At 61.5% G+C, this 19,594-nt stretch overlaps 1 protein-coding gene across 1 annotated transcript; it reads left to right on the top strand.

The window, feature by feature from the left end:
- The first annotated feature begins 679 nt into the window (after positions 1-679).
- On the top strand, positions 680-15,594 carry COL9A2 (collagen type IX alpha 2 chain). Its single transcript, XM_062014596.1, has 32 exons — positions 680-766; positions 2,459-2,533; positions 3,440-3,475; positions 3,568-3,630; positions 4,894-4,947; positions 5,328-5,363; positions 5,586-5,609; positions 5,756-5,809; positions 6,144-6,197; positions 6,404-6,451; positions 6,663-6,719; positions 7,482-7,535; positions 7,791-7,844; positions 8,527-8,580; positions 8,751-8,804; positions 8,893-8,946; positions 9,117-9,170; positions 9,362-9,415; positions 9,638-9,691; positions 10,416-10,460; positions 10,631-10,684; positions 11,057-11,110; positions 11,187-11,240; positions 11,885-11,956; positions 12,054-12,089; positions 12,213-12,257; positions 12,473-12,505; positions 13,622-13,768; positions 14,245-14,299; positions 14,379-14,567; positions 14,673-14,750; positions 15,389-15,594. The coding sequence occupies exons 1-32, from the start codon at positions 695-697 to the stop codon at positions 15,592-15,594; spliced, it is 2,073 nt and encodes a 690-aa protein (XP_061870580.1). The 5' UTR covers positions 680-694.
- The last annotated feature ends 4,000 nt before the right edge of the window (positions 15,595-19,594 follow it).

Genomic DNA, 19,594 nt, shown 5'->3' with positions numbered 1-19,594 from the left:
TGAGCGTGGGAAGGGGGTGATAGCTGAGGCATCACCTCCATGGACATCACAGCCTTGTGACCTGCCAGGGCTGAGGGGAGCAGCCAGGTGAGCCACTGTCCAGCCTCCCACTGGGGCCAGGGGGGCATTTTGCCGCGATGCCCCAGCCCCTGCAGCACCATCCTGCCTGGGGCTGCACGGCCGGGGGGGAATCAGGCTCAGAAATAGGGTCAGACACATCAGAAATCCCCCAGGACCCTCCCTAGAGTGGCAGGAACCAGCCTCCAGTGCTCCCCTCCATCATGGATGTGGGGGCAAACACAGCCCCAGCCCATGGCACTGGCGTGGGCATCGCGATGGGCACATGCCAGGGAACACCCTGGTGGATGCCCACGCAGACGCCTTGGCCGGGGGATGCCCACGCAGACGCCTTGGCCGGGCTCTCAGCTCTGACAGCACCTCGTCCCTTTCCCATCCCAGCCCTTGTCTGCATTAAAGCCCCTTTGTACCGCTCGGGCCAAACCCTCCAGCGCCGTCCAGCCCCAAAAATAGCTCCGGGCTCACCTGAGAGAGGGGCGGAGGGTCGGGGCTGCCCGCCTGCCCTCATCCCACTGCTCCATATTAATGAGCCCCCTCCTCCTCCTCCTCCTCCTCCTCCTCGTGCCGTGCCCAGCAGCCGCGGCCGCTGCCGTACCTGAGCGCACCCGCCGCGGCCATGGCCGGCTGCTCCCCCCTTCTCCAGCTCTGCCTCTTGCTCCAAGCCGCCTGCCTCTGCCTGGCCCAGATTGTAAGTGCTGTGCTGGGTCCGCGCTCCGCGCCGGGCTGTGCTGGGGATGGGGATGGAGAGGGGGACGGTCCCGGGGCGCCCCGGTGCCGACGCTCACTCGCACCCCTGGCGCTTGGTGCTTACTTTCCGAGCACTTTTGCTCTCGCTTTCACCAGGAACGTCCCCTTGGGAGGGGGGTTGGAAGCTGCACCCAGCCAGGACCCACAGCTCTAACCCACCAAGGACCTTTCCATGCCAAAAGGTGCCTCCAGCCCCACGGGGCAGGACTGGGCTGCACCCCTGGGAGTTTGGGACTTGTTTTCCCCTTGGGTGAGCAGTGGGGGACTCTCTGCTCTCTCCCTCCCCAGCAGCCAACAGTCTTCCACCTCTTCATCATTGGGAAGATGATGCTTTGCTTCTGCTTTGCTTCAGAGCTGGGCTGAGGGGGGCTGAGGGGCTTTGCCAAGGGGCAGTGAGGAGGGATCCCAGCAGCTGGAGTCCTGGGGGGCTCTCCAGGGCCAGGAGAAATTGCATCAGAAAGAAGTGAAGGGAAAGTGTCCCTGTGCTCCTTGGGGTGAGTGGCACAGGCTGTTCCTCCTGGGATCCCAGCCAAGAAGAGGAAAACTCTGGGTGCCCTGCTGTGGAGAGCTGGGGTGGGGGGCAGGTGCCCTCCTAAAGCAGCCCCCTGGGATGCCCATGGGCTTGTGGTGGCAGGGTGTGCCCAGGGGGCTCTGCTCAGAGCAAGGGGGATGTAGGAGCTCGTGGAACAAGGAGGCATTTGGAAATCACTGGGGCAGGACAAAGGTGCCATTCATGGGTGCTCTCAGGACTGAGGGCTTTGCTTCCAAAGCAGAGCTGGGGCTCTCCTCATTCTGTGGAAAACCAGCAACACCTCTCCTGCTTCTGCATTTCAAGTAAAAACAAACAAGCCTGGAAGCACAGAGGAGGCTGAGGCATGTGGCCCCCAGCCCACTGCTCTCCACTTCCAGCAACAGCAGGGGTTCAGTCTCCAGCAGTTGGAGTCTCTTGCTCCCCTCCCCCCAAAAAACCCCGTTAGGATAACAGAGATTTCTTTGCAAAGCTCCTGCAGAGCCCTGTGCAAACCTCAGAGCTGGGGCTGGGCTGCTGGGGGAGCTCCCCTCTCACTGCCTGAATGGGGCTTTTGTGTGATGCTGGGGGAGTGAGGTGGGCAAGGAGCCAGCCCAGCCCAGCCAGGAGAGTGCTCTCAGGGAGAGGTTCAGGCTCCCCATTTCATACTGAGGCTTTGAGCACCTAAATCCTGCCAGTGCTCTTAACAACCCCAGGGCTGGGCTTGCACCCTGAGTCCAGAGGAGCCTTTGCAAGCGCTGCCATCACCCCATGGAGACTCTGCTCTGCCAGGGTTGGAGCCCTGTGGGCACCAGGGCAAGAGGGGACAGAGAAGGGGTAGAAACCAGGCAGGGGATGGAGAGCTGCTCCTGCCAGTGTAGAGGGAGATCTCCTGCATTCCCCATCCCTGCCCTTGCCAGGGGGCACAGGCCAAGCAGTGAGAGACCCCCGGGGAGATGGAGAGCTCTGACACCTTGGGGTGCTCACTCCATCCCAGCTCTCTGCATCTGGGTCCCCAGCACGTGGCATTGACAGGCACCAAACCCTGGGCTCCCTCTGCCCCCCAGCACCTCCCAGGCTCTGGCTGCTCCTTCCTGACCTGGGTCCTGTTCCTTTTTCCCTCAGCGAGGGCCGCCGGGAGAGCCCGGCCCACGAGGGCCCCCTGGTCCCCCAGGAGTGCCAGGAGCTGATGGCATTGATGTGAGTGTGGCATGGCTGGGAACCTGTGCAGCCTGGAGGGAGGGAGGGAAGGAAGGAAGGAGGGGATCTGCAGCACAAAGAGAGACATTGTGTTGGGGCAGAGGCTCAGTGCAGGGCTGGGGATGCTGATGCTGTGGGATTCCTGCTCTGGGCTGAGGCAGATGGAGCATCCCTGGGGCAGTAGATGGCCTAGAGGAGCACAGCTCCTGCACCACAGCTCCATTCACCTCCCCAGCACAGCTGCCCTCCCCTGAAACCTTCCCCATCCTGAGGAATGGGGTGTGAAATGCTTTTTGGGGGGCACAGCAGCGGGAGGTTTGGGTTTCCTGTGCAGACAGAGCAGGAGGCTCAGAGGGGCTGGATGCAGGATCAGCTCAGAGATGCCCAGCGAGGAGAGGGAGTTGGGGGGGCTGATAGGGGGCTGCTGGGGAATTGGTGGGCTGATAGGGGGCTGGGGGGGCTGCTGGGGAGCTGATAAGGGGCTGGGGGGCTGCTGGAGAATTGGGGGACTGATAAGGGGCTGGGGGGCTGCTGGGGAATTGGGGGGCTGATAAGGGGCTGGGGGCTGCTGGGGGGCTGAGAGAGGGCTGGACAGCCAGGTTGGGTGCCAGCAGAGCAATGAGCACAGATGGCTGTGGCTCTGGACAGAGGGGGGATCTGTGAGGCAGCAGAAAGGCCCCTTTCTCCCAGACTTGTCCCAGGCTGTTATTTTAGTGCTGTTTATACCCAGAACATCTGCACACAACCCCCCCAACCCCAGCACAGGCCTTTCTTCACTGGCCTCATCCTGACCTGAAGGAACCAGCACCTCTCCAGCTTGGGCAGGCAGATGGGACACACAGGTCCTGACTCCTCTGGCTCTGGGGGTACCAACCCCCTTTTTACCACCTTCTTCCTCTTCCCCAGGGTGACAAAGGCTCTGCTGGAGCCCCCGGGGCTGTGGTGAGTGCTCCTGCCCCCCCTGCAGCTCACCCCCAGGCTCATCCCCTCTGGAGGGGCTCTGTGCCACCTGCCCCATGGCTCTTCTCTCACAGGGTGCCAAGGGGGAGCCCGGGGCGCCGGGGCCAGACGGGTCCCCAGGGAAACCCGGCATCGACGTGAGTACTGAGCCCCCTTCCCCTGGCCCCCAGCACCTGCCTCTTCCCCAGGCACAGGGATCCTTTTCTGCCCCAATTCCCTGGGGAAGGAGCTGGAAGCACCTTTGGAATGCCAGCACGAAGCATGGGCAGGGCAAAGCTGCTGCAGCCTCTTGCTGCTGCCTGGGCTCCTCCCCACAGCCCCCTCCTGCCTCCCCACAGCCCCCTCCTGCCTCCTCACAGCCCCCATCTTCCTCCCCACAGCCCCCTCCTTCCTCCCCACAGCCCCCTCCTGCCTCCCCACAGCCCCCTCCTGCCTCCCCACAGCCCCCTCCTGCCTCCTCACAGCCCCCATCTTCCTCCCCACAGCCCCCATCTTCCTCCCCACAGCCCCCTCCTGCCTCCCCACAGCCCCCTCCTGCCTCCTCACAGCCCCCATCTTCCTCCCCACAGCCCCCTCCTGCCTCCCCACTGGCAGAGCTGTGCCAGCAAAGCCCCAGCACACCTGAAAAAGGCTTCTTTCTTACCTTGTACTCCTGGCACAGCTCCCTCTGTTTCCTCTGGAATAAATCAGGGGGAACCCCATGGCATCCATTGGTGGCTGGGCAGCAAGGGGATGGAGCTGCCCCTTTGCCCTGCTCTGATGCTGTGATGAGGCTGCTCCTGGCTGGGGTGTGCAGGGGTGGGTGCCCAGGGCCAATATCACACTGACATGTGCCCTCACTCATCAGAAAGAAACCCAGACTCCAGGGTGTGCTTTGTGGCTCTGGACAGAGCTTCTCAGTCTTTGGGGTTTAGTTATTCATCAATAACAAATGAGAATGACAACTGTGCTTCTGAGCAGCCATGATCCAGCCAGGCTGAACTGCAGCAGCTGCAGGGATGCCAGCACAGGCACAGCCCTCACCCACACTGGGATAGGGGATGGGGGGACCAGGGAGTGACTCAGGGTTGGTACAACCAGGCTCATGGATGGGTTGAGCCTCCCAGTCGCTTCTGCCAGGGCTGTGCCTGGTGCTATGAGGGTCTCTGGCAGTCCCCAGTGTGGGATGGCAGGGCAGGGCAGCTCCTGGGGGCTGTGGAACATCTCTGTGCCATCAGGCTTGGGCCCAGGTACCAGCTGCACCTCCAGCTTTGCCAAGTGATGTGCACAGGAGCAACGGGCACCATTCCCCTCGTGACAGCCCCCGGCCCTTCAGGACACAAAGAGCCTCAACAAAACCCTCTGGCTGCAGGGCAGAAGCTCTGGCAATAACCTTCTGCCACCTCTCTCTCCTCTTGCAGGGCCTGACAGGAGCAAAAGGGGAGCCAGGGCCCGTTGGTGGGCCAGGACTGAAAGTGAGTGGCCACTCCAGGGCAACTGCTCGAGATCCCACCTTCCCCTCCATCCCTGACTGGTGGGGTTGGAAGGAGCCTCTAAGGATCATCCAGCCCCAGCTAAAGGAGGTTCCCCTTGATCAGGGGACACAGGAATGCGTCTAGATGGGTTTGGAAACCTCCAGAGGAGTCTCCACACCCTCCCTGGAGCCAGAGCAGGCTGGGAGCCAGCACTGAGGAGGGGACACAGACACAGGAACTGGGTGATGGAGCATTGGTCAAGCAGAGGGCACTGAGACACCCAGGGAGGGTGTTCAGGAGCTGACACAGCAGCAGGGCAGGGCTTGGTGTGACCAGCAGCTCCTCTTGCTGTTTCTGACTCTCCCTCTGTGTCCTGGCAGGGCCAGCCTGGACTCCCAGGGCCACCAGGGCTTCCAGTGAGTATCTGCCTGTGCCAGGGCTGCTGGTGGTGCACCCAGTGCCAGGCTACAGCACCCACTCCCTGAGCACCCATCAGCAGGCTGGGATCCCACCCTGCCCCCCCAGCTGCAGCCTTGGTGGTGGAGGGGCCATTGCCCTGCTCAGGGCAGGGATGCTGGGGGGAGGGTTGGGAGGGGGTCATAGAATTGGGACCAACTGTGTCTTTCTTCTTGTTGCAGGGTCCTTCACTGCCAGGACCACCTGTAAGTGCTGGGCTTGTGGGGCTGGAGCAGGCAGCCAGGGCCCCTGCTCAGGGCTGGGCTGGAAGAGCTCAAATCTCAGCACCCCCACAGAAAGGGTCTCAGGGCTCGACCCTTCTCACTCCATGAATGTTTCTCTTCTCCTCAAGGGGCTTCCAGGCCAGGTTGGGCTTCCTGGAGAGATTGGGGCACTGGGACCTAAGGTGAGGAGTCAGGAGAGGGCACAGGGAAACTTCCCCTCCTTACCCCAGCATCTGCTCCTCCACACTTCAGGGCTCCTGGGGTAAACAGGCACAACCCCATAGCACAGGCAAGTGGAGCCCTAGAGTGGAACTGCAGGGTTGATGGTCCCTGTGCCTGCAGCCGTGTCCCTCAGCACCATCCATCCCCTCCCAGCCCACAGCTGGGGGATGCTCCAGTTCCCCCTGTGTCAGTCTGGGTCTCTGGTGCTTGCTTGCCCCTCTCCACCCCAGCTCCAGCAGTAACCTGCCACCTTCCCCATCCCTAAACCTCCTTTCCTGGGGTTTTTTCTCCTAGGGTGACCCTGGAGCCGACGGCCCACGGGGCCCCCCAGGCCCCCCAGGGAAACCTGTGAGTATGTCCCCAGCCAGCAGCACTCCCTGCAGGAGGGAGAAGCCTCTACCCAGCCTCAGCCTGGGGTTTGGGGCTGGGATGGGCTCTGGTACACACCTCCTGCCCTGTGCCTTGCTCCCCTCCCTCCCACACATAGCACTCACCCCTCCTGTAAAGCAGTGCTGGTGTTAACCTGGGGATGCTGCTGGTCTCCTTCCCTTTAGGGCCCCCCAGGACACATCCAAGGACTGGAAGGCAGTGCTGATTTCTTGGTGAGAGCTGCTATTACCTTGTCCCTTCAGCAGCCTCTGCCCTGCCCTGAAATACAGGCACCAGTTTAATCTGGTACCTGGGGGCAGGTGGAGCTGGGAGGAGGAGAGACCCCAGCCCAACTCATGCTGGGTCACCTGTGTCACTGCCACAGCTTCTCCTCAGCCTCTGGGCCCTTTCCCAACTCAACCTGTGCTGCTTCTTTCCTCCCAGTGCCCAACCAGCTGCCCACCAGGTCCCAAGGGCCCCCAGGGACTGCAGGGACTGAAGGTGAGGGCGACCTGGAGCTGCCAGGGAGTGAGCAGGGATGGTCACCTCCAGCATGCTGGGGCTGAGCAGAGGAGCCTCCCCTGGGCTGGAGGCACTGGGAGCTCAGGAGCTGCTCTGCTGCCTGGGGAGCACAAGAACATGCACACACAGACAGTCCTGGGGGCAAAGATGCTATGGGAGAGATCCCCTGTGGCTCCACAGCTCCTGCCAGCCCCTTCCTGGGGAATGACACCCTGTGCTGAAACCCCAGCCCCAGCCACCTGGCTCCTTGTTCTGCAGAGCCTGGAGGGTTAAACACAGTGAACATCCTCACTGCATGTCCTCACCACTGCAGGATGCTGAGCCCCATCATGCCACCAGTGGGATGCTGAGCCCCAGTGGGGTGCTGAGCTCCATCATCTCACCAGTGGGATGCTGAGCCCCACCATGTCACCAGTGGGATGCTGAGCCCCAGTGGGGTGCTGAGCCCCACCATACCACCAGTGGGATGCTGAGCCCCACCATGTCACCAGTGGGATGCTGAGCCCCACCATGTCACCAGTGGGATGCTGAACCCCACCATGTCACCAGTGGGGTGCTGAGCCCCAGTGGGATGCTGAGCCTCATCATACCACCAGTGGGATGCTGAGCCCCACCATGTCACCAGCAGGCACCCCAGGGTGGGATGGCACAGGGTGGCTCTGGGTGCTGCAGCTGTGAGGACACTGCCTCGACCCCCCTGCCCTGCCCAGGGATGCTCATCATCTTCCTCTTCATCCCCAGGGACACAGAGGCCGCCCTGGGGCCCTTGGGGAGCCTGGCAGGCAGGGCAGGCAGGTGAGTGACCTCTGTGGGCAGGGGGACAGGGGGGGACTGGGCAGAGAAAGGAGGGGGGGGGGAAGGGAAGAAGTGGGAGAGGCAGGAGGGAGCTGCAGGGCTGGGAGATGGAGGCTGGACAGGGTGGTCTTGCCACAGTGGCTCCCTGTCCCCATCCCCTGCTGGGTCCCAGGTGAGGGGGTTTTGGGTCCTCACAGTGTTTTGTACCCCAGTTGCACCCCAACACTCACATCCCTTCTCTCCATCCCTCCCCAGGGCCCCAAGGGAGCTGTGGGTGCCTCTGGAGAACAAGGTGTCCCAGGCCCTCCGGTAAGGTACCTCTGTGCTGCTCCAGGCTGCCCCAGGAGCTGGGGGATGGGGGGGGACAGCTTGTGCTTGGCCCCAGGGACAGGCCACTCATCTATCCCAGCTCCCAGGGACTCACCCCCGGGTCCAGAGTGAAGCCTTCATCCCATCCATCTCCCTCTTCCCAGCACTGGAGCTGCTGCCAGGAGGGTGACACCCTGATGGGAACATGTGCAGGCAGCTCAGGCATTAGCACCCCTTCCCAGGGATAACCTGAGCCAGGGACAAATCTCTCACATCCCCTGAGCCCTCCCTTACCCCACCTGGAAGGGGGGATGTCTGTGCCCAGCTCACCACAGGGAAGGGGGGATTAAAGCTGTCTGAGCTCCACGAGCACTTTGAAGATGAAAAACAATGAAGGGGCTGAGCCTTTCTGTCCAGGAAAGGGCAAAATTGCTTTGAAGCCAAGAGCTCTGCTGGGGGAGGCAGCACCAGTTTGGGCCCATTGCCATGATTGAATGGACAGCTGGGAGGGCTCCTGCTGGGGGGCAGCAGAATTAGGGGCGAGCAGCGGGGCTGAAATAGCTCACATGGGGCAAAACTGGACAGCTTCCAGTCCTGGCTGTTGCTTTAATTGCAGCTTCCCTCCTGGGCTGCTCCTGGGGCCCTTCCCCAGCTCAGCTGACCGTTGTTTCCTTCCCTGCAGGGACCTCAGGGCCCCAGGGGTTACCCTGGGCTGGCAGGACCCAAGGGCGAGACGGTGAGTGCGGGGAGTACGGCTCTGCCAGCCTCTGGGGTCACAGGGAGCTGCAGCCTGGCTCCCTGCCTGGCTTGGGGAGCTCAATGCTGCCTCTTGCTAGTGGAGTCTGCTCTGGACAGGGGCTGGGGTTGGGCTGGGAGGGACTGAAGCCCCCTGGGCTGTGTTTGCAGGGTCCTGCTGGCTACAAGGGGATGGTCGGGAGCGTCGGAGCCGCCGGGAGGCCGGTGAGTTCCTGCCCTTGTCCCTGGGGCTGGAGAGGGGCTGAGCAACCTCCTGTGCCCACTGCTCTGCCCCTGTCTTTCTCTTCTCCAGGGCAAGGAAGGTCCCAAGGGCCCACCTGGGAACCCTGGTGAGAAGGGAGATGTGGTAGGTAACCCATCCCACTGGGATGCCCCATGAGGTGCCAGTGTCCCCCTTTGGCCCTGCTGCCTGGCACAGGCAAAGCCTCTGCCCAGGGTGCCTGGATGGGCATCTCCTGTTCTCATCCCTCACACCCAGAGGGCAGACACAATAACACTTGCTCTCTCCTGCCCCAGGGTGGCCGTGGCATCAGGGGCCCCCAGGGAGACATTGGTCCCAAGGGAGAGAATGTAAGTACAGCTGGTGGCACCCATGGCCACATCCAGGGCTGAGCCCCCTGCAAGACAGGGTTTCTGTCCCTCTCTGTCCTGCTCAGGGCCAGCACCCAGTGCAGGCCTGGAGTTCTGCTTTCCCTCCCCACCAAACACCTTTCAGTCCCTTTTGGGGGTGTCAGACTGAGCATCTCTCCCCCCTTTCACAGGGTCTGCCAGGCATCGATGGCAAAGATGGCACACCGGGTATCCCTGGAGTGAAGGTGAGCTGCTGAGGGTGCTGCTGGCACTGGGGAAGGGGCCCATGCTGTCCTTGTACTGCTGCTTGCTGGAAATAACCAGGATGGCACAAAGGCTCAGCCCTTGACCTGGCACCCCCTGACCAGTGCAGTGTGGCTGTTCCCACGGGGTCATGGGCACTTTCCCCCTTGGCACCTCGTTTTGCCCCTTTCTGTGCCATGTGCTGACATCCTCCATCCCCCCAGGGCAGCGAGGGACAGAGTGGGCGCCCAGGGATGCCAGGACACCGGGGCCAAGCTGTGAGTACATGAGCCTGGCAGCCCCCTGCCGGGGCAGGGACCCCTTACCCATGGGGGTGGCAACCCAGTGGGGCCAGGGATGGTGACTCTGGGCATGGCCCATCAGGCAGGGTCATAGAGTCACAGAATCCCCCAATGGTGGGGTGTGCAGGGCCCTGCAGAGCTGCCCCAGCCCCAGCCCCTGCTCCAGCAGCTTCCCCTGGCTCAGGGGGCACAGGAACGTGTCCAGGGGGGTTGGAAACCTCCTGAGAAGGAGCCTCCACACCCTCCCTGGGCAGCCTGGGCCAGGGCTCCCTCACCTCAGCACCAAAGGAGCTTCTCCTTGTGCCCCAGCCTGTGCCTGTTACCCCTTGTCCTGGCACTGGCCCCATGCTCCTGACACCCACGCTTCAGGTACTTACAAGTGCTGCTGAGGTGCCCCTGAGCTCAGGCTTCTCTTCTCCAGGCTGAACAGCCCCAGGGCTGCAGCCTTTCCTCCTCACACATGTGTTCCATCCCCTCAGCATCTTGGTGTCCCTGCCCTGGCCTCTCTGCAGCAGCTCCCTGTCTCTCCTGAGCTGGGGAGCCCAGACCTGGGCACAGGACTGCAGATGAGCCTCAGCAGCGCAAAGGAGATGAGGAGCAGAACCTTCCTTGACCTGCTGCCCACACTCTTGATGCCCCCAGGATGCCATTGGCCTCTTTGGCTTTGTCACTGGCTCTGACCCCAGCTTTGTTTCTGCAGGGCTTGCCAGGCCAGCCAGGGAGCAAAGGTGGCCCAGGAGACAAGGTGGGTCTGGGGCAGCTGGGGCTGAAGTAGCCCCCCCTGAGCACCCACCCTGCAGCTCACCCTACACAGAGCTGTGGCAGCCTCCACACTCCATCCCTGAGCCTGCAGCGTGGTCCCCATGGCATCCCCATGGCATCCCCTGCCCTGAACCTTCTGTGCCCTGTTCACAGGGTGAAATGGGTGCTCGGGGCCAAGCTGGTGTCACTGGTGCCCCAGGACAGATTGTAAGTACTGAGCTGTTACCATGTCACCTCCCTGGGGGTTCCTCTCCTCTCCTCTCCTCTCCTCTCCTCTCCTCTCCTCTCCTCTCCTCTCCTCTCCTCTCCTCTCCTCTCCTCTCCCTTGCTCTTTTTATCCCTGTTTGCTGTCCAACAGAAAGCAGAGTGAGCACTTTATCCTCCCCCAACCCTCCTTTTCCCTCTGTCCTTGCAGCAGCTCCCTTATGGGAAGCTCTGGGGCTACTTACCCAGCATTTCCCTGGCTGCCCAGTGAGGGACAGCCCTTTGCGTGGCTGCAGAGGACAGGACAGAGACCCCTGTCCCTGGGGCAGCACCAAGGGCAGCTGGTCTGGCTTGGTTCCCTTCCTTGTTTCTTAGGGTGAGCCTGGACCTCGTGGTGAGCAGGGACCTCAGGGTGTCCCTGGGCTGAAGGTGAGTCTGGGCCACTGAGGGGTTCCCAATGGTGCTGGGACCTGCCCCTCACTCTGCTCTTCTGGGCTGTCCACAGGGTGACCGGGGTGAGCGTGGCCTCGTGGGTCCCCCTGGCGAGCAGGGCAAGGCGGTGAGTCCTGCCCCTGGCACAGCCTGGGGGTGCTGAGCCCTGGCTGTGTGGCTGGGGGGGTGATGGGGAGGGCTGGGAGGGTGAGGGGAAGGGCTGGGGGCAGTGCTGGTACCTCCCTGCACTCACAGACCTCTCCCTCTGATCCCAGCCGGGCTCCATCGCGTGCCCGTCCCGCTGTGCCCGCTGCTGCTGTCAGGGATTAGCTGCTGGGGCAAAGAGCACAGGGATTAGTGCTGCTGGGTTTGCAGCCCCAGCCAGCACAGGAATTTCCTCCCAGCCCAGCAAGGAGGCTGTCTGGCTCCTCTTGTAGGCTTTCTCAGGCTGGGGAGAAAACAAAAGTGGCCCAAAAGTGACCTTTGTCCCTCTGGTTTCCTGGGGAAAGGGGTTCTGCTCCTGGCAGTGCCCCCCTGGCTTTGGCACAGCTGATGGGGAGGCTCCTCCATCATTTTCTGTCCTGTCCCCCCACAGAGGTTGGGTTCAGGGCAGCTTGGGGTGCTGTGGGGCAGCCTGAGCCGCTGGAGAGGGGATGAGGAGCTGCCTGTGCATCTCATTGCTTTGGGAGGATGTGCTGATGGGACAGGAGGCTCCTTGCCACCACTTCTCACTCAATTGTTTTCTCTTTGCCATCTTACCTTGATCTGCAGGGGCCAAAGGGTGAGCAGGGTCCCCCAGGCATCCCAGGACCCCAAGGCTTGCCAGGAGTCAAAGGAGACAAGGTGAGTTCTGCTGGCTGCAGGGGATGGGCTGCTCTGGGGCCCAGCTCAGGGAAGCTGTGCTGAGCTGGGCTCACCATCCCCTCTTTCCTTTCTCCAGGGCTCCCCAGGGAAAACTGGCCCCAAAGGTGGTATTGTGAGTACATTACCAGGGCTGGCACCCAGTGGCAGTGGGACCCCACCTCAGTGGGGTCAGGGTGCTGGGGAGGAGGTGGGTGCTGCTGGTCAAGGGTCATGTTTCCTCTTGCCTTTCCTCTAGGGAGACCCAGGAGTTCATGGCCTTGCAGGGCTGAAGGGAGAGAAGGTGAGTCCCTGCAGATGGTTCCTGGGGTGGGATGGAGGGATGTGGGCTGGATGTGGCTCCCTGCCCATGCTGAGCTCTGCTGCCCTGGCTACTGCAGCACTGTGCCCCAGTGCAGTCATGAGGCACTCTGGGGGGGTTACATGTGCCTCCCCTGCAGCTGCAGCTCCAAACTCCTGCTGTGTCCCCATGGCATTTCTTGTGTCCTCTGTCCCCAGGGTGAATCAGGCGAGCCAGGGCCCAAGGGACAGGTGAGTGACTGGGGGCTCCTCTTTGGGACCCTCAGCAGGAGGGATCCTCTTGATCAAGGCTGTGCTGATCCACAGAGCTGGTGTGTGCTGATCCAGAGCTGGTGTGTACTGATCCACAGAGCTGGTTGTGTGCAGATCCAAAGCTGATGTGTACTGATCCAGAGCTGGTTGGTGTGTGCTGATCCACAGAGCTGGTGTGTGCTGATCCAGAGCTGGTTGGTGTGTGCAGATCCAGAGCTGGTGTGTGCTGATCCAGAGCTGGTGTGTACTGATCCAGAGCTGGTTGGTGTGTGCAGATCCAGAGCTGGTGTGTGCTGATCCACAGAGCTGGTTGTGTGCAGATCCAAAGCTGATGTGTACTGATCCAGAGCTGGTTGGTGTGTGCTGATCCACAGAGCTGGTGTGTACTGATCCACAGAGCTGGTTGTGTGCAGATCCAAAGCTGATGTGTACTGATCCAGAGCTGGTTGGTGTGTGCTGATCCACAGAGCTGGTGTGTGCTGATCCAGAGCTGGTTGGTGTGTGCAGATCCAGAGCTGGTGTGTGCTGATCCAGAGCTGATGTGTACTGATCCAGAGCTGGTTGGTGTGTGCAGATCCAGAGCTGGTGTGTGCTGATCCACAGAGCTGGTTGTGTGCAGATCCAAAGCTGATGTGTACTGATCCAGAGCTGGTTGGTGTGTGCTGATCCACAGAGCTGGTGTGTGCTGATCCAGAGCTGGTTGGTGTGTGCAGATCCAGAGCTGGTGTGTGTTGATCCAGAGCTGGTGTGTGCTGATGCAGAGCTGGTTGGTGTGTGTTGATCCAGAGCTGGTTGGTGTGTGTTGATCCAGAGCTGGTGTGTGTTGATCCAGAGCTGGTGTGTGCTGATGCAGAGCTGCTGTGTGCTGATCCAGAGCTGGTTGCTGTGTGCTGATCCACAGAGCTGGTGTGTGCTGCACACTGGTGGCCTGAGAAAGAATTTCCTCTGGAGATGAGCTCCAGTGCCCACATTCAGCCCCGTGCCCAGCTCCAGCCCCTGTGTGGGGGTTAACCCCTGGCTGCAGTGGTTCATAGTGGAAGTGCCTGGGGCTGAGGGCAGGGCTGAGCTCCCCTCTCTTCTCTCTCCTCACCACAGCAAGGCATCCAGGGCGAGCTGGGCTTCCCTGGCCCCTCGGGGGACGTGGGTGCTCCGGGTGTGAGGGGCTACCCAGGGCCCCCCGGGCCCCGCGGCCTCACCGGGGAGCGCGGCGTGCCAGGGATGCCCGGGCAGCGAGGCGCAGCGGTGAGTGCCCCCTCCTCCTGCACCCCTGGCGTGGGGGAACTGCCTCTGATGCTGGTACACAGGTGACACGGAGGTGGGAGGGAGTGCAGATGTGCCTGAGGGCAGGAAGGGGCTGCAGAGGGCCCTGGACAAGCTGGAGAGATGAGCTGAAAGCGACAGGGTGAGGTTGCCCAAGGGCAAGTGCTGGGTTATCCCCTTGGGTCACCCCAAGCCCAGGCAGAGGGGCTGGAAAGACTCTGGGGCAGCTGAACATGAGCCACAGTGTGCCCAGGTGGGCAAGGGGACAAGGGCAGCCTGGCTGGGCTCAGCAGTGGGGTGGCAGCAGGAGCAGGGCAGGGATTGTCCCCTGTGCAGGGCCCTGGGGAGGCTGCAGCTCCAGGGCTGTGTCAGTGCTGGGCCCCTCACTACAAAGGGATGGGACCAGCTCCCCTGGGGACAGAAGGAGACTGTCCTGCCCCTCTTTTCCCCGCTGGCAGGGCCGGGATGCCGGGGACCAGCACATTGTGGACGTGGTGCTGAAGATGCTGCAAGGTGAGGGCTGAGCCGGGTCCCGCCAGGCCGGCGGCTGCTCCCACATCCCACCCCACACCGGCCTCTCTCTGCCCCACAGAGCAGCTGGTGGAGGTGGCAGTCAGCGCCAAGAGAGCTGCCCTGGGTGGGGTGGGTGCCATGGGACCCCCCGGACCCCCAGGTCCCCCAGGGCCGCCCGGTGAGCAGGGCCCACACGGACCCATGGGAGCCCGGGGCACCCCCGGCATCGTGGGTGCTGCCGGGCAGATCGGCAACGTAGGACCCAAAGGTAGGTGTTGGGTGGCCGTACCCACACTGTGCCAGGCTCCTCACACGCCTGTCCCTGCCCCTGAGCAGAGGCTGCCCCCTTCCCTCCCTGTTTCTTTCCCCACAGGGAAGCGAGGAGAGAAGGGTGAGCGGGGAGAAGTCGGCCGTGGCCACCCAGGCATGCCGGGTCCCCCGGGCATCCCAGGTGAGTCTGTGCTCTCAGCACGGGCAGTGAGGGGTCCCTGAAACAGCCCCCATGCTCCAGGGACAAGCCCAGTCATGGCTTAGAACCTTCTGGCCCATCCCCATAACCCCATGTTCGTACAATCAGAGAATGATTTTGGTTGTTAAAGCCCTTGGAGCTGCTGCAGTCCCAGCCCTGCCCTCACCCTGCCCAGCCCAGCACTGACCCACAGCCCTCAGCACCTCACCCCACGGCTTTGGGATCCCTCCAGGGCTGGGCACTGCCCCAGCTCCCTGGGCAGCCTGGCACAGGGGCTGACACCCCTCTCAGGGAAACAGCTCTGCCTCAGCTCCAGCCTCAACCTCCCCTGGGGCAACTTGAGCCCATTTCCCCTTGTCCTGTCATTCATCACTGAGCCTGACCCCCAGCTCCCTGCAGCCTCCTGCCAGGGAGTGTCAGAGTGCTGCTGTCTCCCCTCAGCCTCCTCCAGGCTTCCTACCTCCATCTCCCTCATCCCCACACCTCAGCCCTGTAGCACCCTTCCTCGCCTCTGCAGCCACCTCCCTGGCCCCCGCCTGCCGCTCTGCCTACGCACCCTCCCCTCACCGGCACCATTTCACGCACACACCTCCTGCCTGCCTCACCGCCTCCCCTTGCAGGTCTCCCTGGCATCCCTGGCCAGGCTGTGGACGGGAAGGCAGGCGAGCGGGGGCTGCCGGGCTCCCCAGGCCAGCCGGGCCGGCCGGGGCTGCCGGGGCCTGCGGGGCTGCCGGGCTTCTGCGAGCCGGCCGCTTGCCTGGGAGCCTCGGCCTACGCCGCCGCGCGCCTGACGGAGCCGGGAGCCGTCAAGGGCCCCGTGTACTGAGGAGGCTCCTGCCCTGTGGGCAGCAAAAACCACACAAAGAGGCAGCAGAGAGAGCAGGAAAGCGCAGCTCCTCGGGCAGCGAGCCACAGCGCCCGGGGCAGCGCACGGAGGGGAACCGCGGCCTCGGGGCCTGGGCTTGGTGGGGGAATCACCCCCTGGGCAGGCTGAGGGATGGCGAGGAGGGAAGAGAGCTCAGAGGCCTGTCCTCGTCACCAGGGTGTGTCAGCTGCCCCCCTGCTCATCCCTGAGCCCCTTCCCAAAGAAATAAACTGTCTTTTATACAAAGCCTCTCACTCAGTTCTGTCCTTGCTGCTCCATCAGCTCCTCCCCGTTTTCCTTTTCGTCCTTGTTTCAGTTTCTTTGGGAACAAAAATTGTGGTTTGGTTATTTAAGAGACCTGCCATGTCCAGCCTCACTCACTGCTGGGCACTCCAGCAGCTGTAAATCTGTGTAAAATAGCTTGATTTGGTAACTATCAATAGAAAAAACCCCCCACACCCAGCTTTGAAAGAACTGGACAATAAAACCGAGATGGACTGGTGATGGATGACGTGTGGATTTCTTTGATTCAAGCCCAGGCCATGCTGGGGGAGGGTCATTATTGGAGGGCTGAAGCTAAATGCTCTGTTGTTTCATTTCCCTTCTGGGGTGTCCCATTTGCTCCCTCCATCCTTGGGGACCTCTGCAGCCTCTGAAGCAAAAGCTCCTTCTTTTTCCACCCCCCTCTCGTGCAAAGTGATCCCTGAGCCCACTGTGGCAGAGACTGAAATGCATCGAGGACCTTTGACTAAAGGCAACTCAACCCCTGGCAATCAGCTGGCCCAGGAAGCCATTAACAGCCTTGCCAAGGGTTTTGATCCCTGGGTGGTTAAGGAGGAGCCCTGAGGCTGGGGATGTGTCTCATTCCAGCCGGGAGGATTAAGGCTGGGCTGCAGGAGCAATGGGGCTTCGCTCTCTAAGATAAATAGAAATCAATTTCTGTTTATTAGCCAAGCGTGTTGGGCTTGGCAGGGGAACAAATGCCAGGCAGCAGTGCTGGGAGAGGCTCCCGAGTGCCTCCTGCAGCACGGCATCGCCGCCACGGGGCTGGAACCGTGGGAGATGGCAACTGAAACAGGGCTTGGCCTCATCCTGAGGTGCTGGTCCTGACCCAGCACTGCCTACTCTTCCCTCCCCACATCACCTCACTACATAGCAGAGTATTTTCTTGTGTGGACCATTATCTGTCCCTGTGTCTCCAGAAAGGTGCCTTAGACTCGTTCTCTACTTAAATTACCTTCTAGAGAGAGGCCAGGGCTGGGACACCAAGGTGCTGAGGGGATGGGATGTGTGTGTGAGGAGGAAAGGCTGCAGCCCTGGGGCTGTTCAGCCTGGAGAAGAGAAGCCTGAGCTCAGGGGTCCCTGATCAATGGTGATCAGTCCCTACAGGGTGGGTGTCAGGAGCATGGGGCCAGTGCCAGGACAAGGGGTAACGGGCACAGGCTGGAACACAAGGAGAAGCTCCTTTGGTGCTGAGGGGAGGGAGCCCTGGCCCAGGCTGCCCAGGGAGGGTGTGGAGGCTCCTTCTCAGGAGGTTTCCAACCCCAGCTGGACACGTTCCTGTGCCCCCTGAGCCAGGGGAAGCTGCTGGAGCAGGGGCTGGGGCTGGAGCAGCTCTGCAGGGCCCTTCCCACCTCAAGGGTTTCTCTGATACCTTCTCTGTGCCCTTTGCAGCCCCTGCCCTGGCACTCCATGTGCCCTCAGCCAGTTTTAAGGAGGCTGCCTTTCACTAAACCCAAAATAATGAAATCATTTAGAAGTGAATTGCAAATGTTTTATTTGCAAGTTGGAGTTTAATCAAGGAATTGAGAGGCTGCATATTAATTGGGGGGGGCAGACTCTGGCTGTTTCCAAAGAGCAGCAAACACACTCTGCCTCCTCATCAGAGCCCTCATAAATATTCATCCACCAAACAGCAGATTGTATGCCGTTACAGAGACAAGAGAGGCTGAGACCCAAGGATGTGTGGAGATGAAACCGCTGGAAAGCCTCCAACCCCTGCCCCAACCCTTGTGAGGGGAGCTGAGGACAGAGCCCTGCTCAGCACCTTCCCTGGACACACACCCTCAGCCTCCTCCTTCCCTGGGAGGAATCTGGGTTATGACACCCCGAGGCAGAGCTCGCCCTGAGCTCCAGCAGTGCTGCACATCATCTGAGGCTCCATCCTGCACATCTGGGGCTCCATCCCACACATCATCTGGGGCTCCAACCTGCACATCATCTGGAGCTCCAACCTGCACATCATCTGGGGCTCCATCTCACACATCATCTGAGGCTCCATCCCGCACATCTGGGGCTCCATCCCACACATCATCTGGGGCTCCCTCCCGCACATCTGGGGCTCCAACCTGTACATCATCTGGGGCTCCATCCCACACATCTGGGGCTCCAACCCGCACATCTGGGGCTCCAACCCGCACATCTGGGGCTCCATCCCGCACATCTGGGGCTCCAACCCGCACATCTGGGGCTCCATCCCGCACATCTGGGGCTCCAACCCGCACATCTGGGGCTCCATCCCGCACATCTGGGGCTCCATGCCGCACATCTGGGGCTCCATCCCACACATCTGGGGCTCCAACCCGCACATCTGGGGCTCCAACCCGCACATCTGGGGCTCCATCCCGCACATCTGGGGCTCCATCCCGCCTGCGCATCCCGCACTGCGGCCGTGCCCGCGAGAGGGAGCTGCCGGCCCGCGGATCCCCTCCCGCAGCCCTCCCCGTCCCTTTAGGGGTGAGGGAAAGGGGGAGAAGGGAAGCGGGATGCAACGCTTTGGCTGCGGGGATGGCGGTGGGAGGAGGGACCCTCAGAGCTGGAGCAGGGAGAGCCCCCGGGGAGGGAGCAAAGGCCGGCAGAGGCACAAGAGCTGCTGCTGTGCTTGCAGAGGGTGTCGGGTTGGGACACGGGGTCCTTTGCAAGGAGCCCAGGAGCTGCTCACTCCTGCAGCCCAGTGTGCCCATCCCCAGGCTGGGAAGCAGCAAGCGCTCCAGTAAAGTGGAGGACAGGGATCTTGCTGTTCAGAGCCATGCACATCCTCCCAAAAGGTGCCAACTGCAGTGGCAGCTCATCAGTCCCTCAGCAAGGGGCAGCTTTGACCTTCAGCAGGCCACTGTGCTCCCCAGCTGCTGCTGCAGGGCAGCCCCAGCTCCAGCCAGGGCTCAGGGCTCAGGGCTGGCAAGGTCAGTGTGCTGGAAGATTAAGATGATCATGTTTTAATTAAATTGCCAAGGAAGCAGCTGTCTGGAGCTCTTGCTCTTTTCTCTCCCACCTGCTCCTGCCTGAATTTGACACCACAGATTCTCCTGTGGACATGGCCATGAGGAACCAGCCCAGGTCCTTCCTCATCACCTCAACCAGTCCCACCAGGCACAGGCAAAGTGCTGCTGCTGCTGCATGGGTCAGTGCTGGGCTGGGCAGGGCAGGTGAGGGCTGGGACTCCAGCAGCTTCAAGGGCTTCAACAACCCAAATCCTTCTACAATCTCATGGCCAAGGGCTTCTCATCCTTGCAGCATCCCCAGCAGAGCATTGCCTCCTATTTGGTTATCCCTGCTCACCTACCAGCCTCGTCCTCCCATCCCAGCCCATTTTTGGGGGGCCCATGGCAAGGGGCAGGGCTGCTGCTGCATGAATGGTTCAGGGCAATGAGAGAAAAGCTTCCTTGAGCAGGCTAAGGCATTGATTAGATCACATTGCCTCCCTCCCTCTTGAGGAGGTAACAAATGAGCTAATCACCATTTGTTCTCTCTTGATAGGTGATTAACCACTAATTAGAACATTCAGCTGAGGACTTGGGGTAGGGAAATTAACAGCTGAGAACTAAGTTAATTATGGGAGGAGCCAGCAAAGCTGCCTGGTTTTGTTCTTGGATTGTTGTTTGATGGTTTGGCCTCTTTAAGAGAGGGAGTTTAATAATGGCTTGTTCTGCTGCTTGTGGGCAGCAGTGCTGGGCCAGCCAGG

Source organism: Colius striatus, chromosome 24, assembly GCF_028858725.1.
Source record: "Colius striatus isolate bColStr4 chromosome 24, bColStr4.1.hap1, whole genome shotgun sequence".
Classification (NCBI taxonomy): Eukaryota; Metazoa; Chordata; class Aves; order Coliiformes; family Coliidae; genus Colius; species Colius striatus.
The sequence above is the reverse complement of the archived record's forward strand: the minus strand, read 5'-3'. Positions and strand labels throughout refer to the sequence as shown.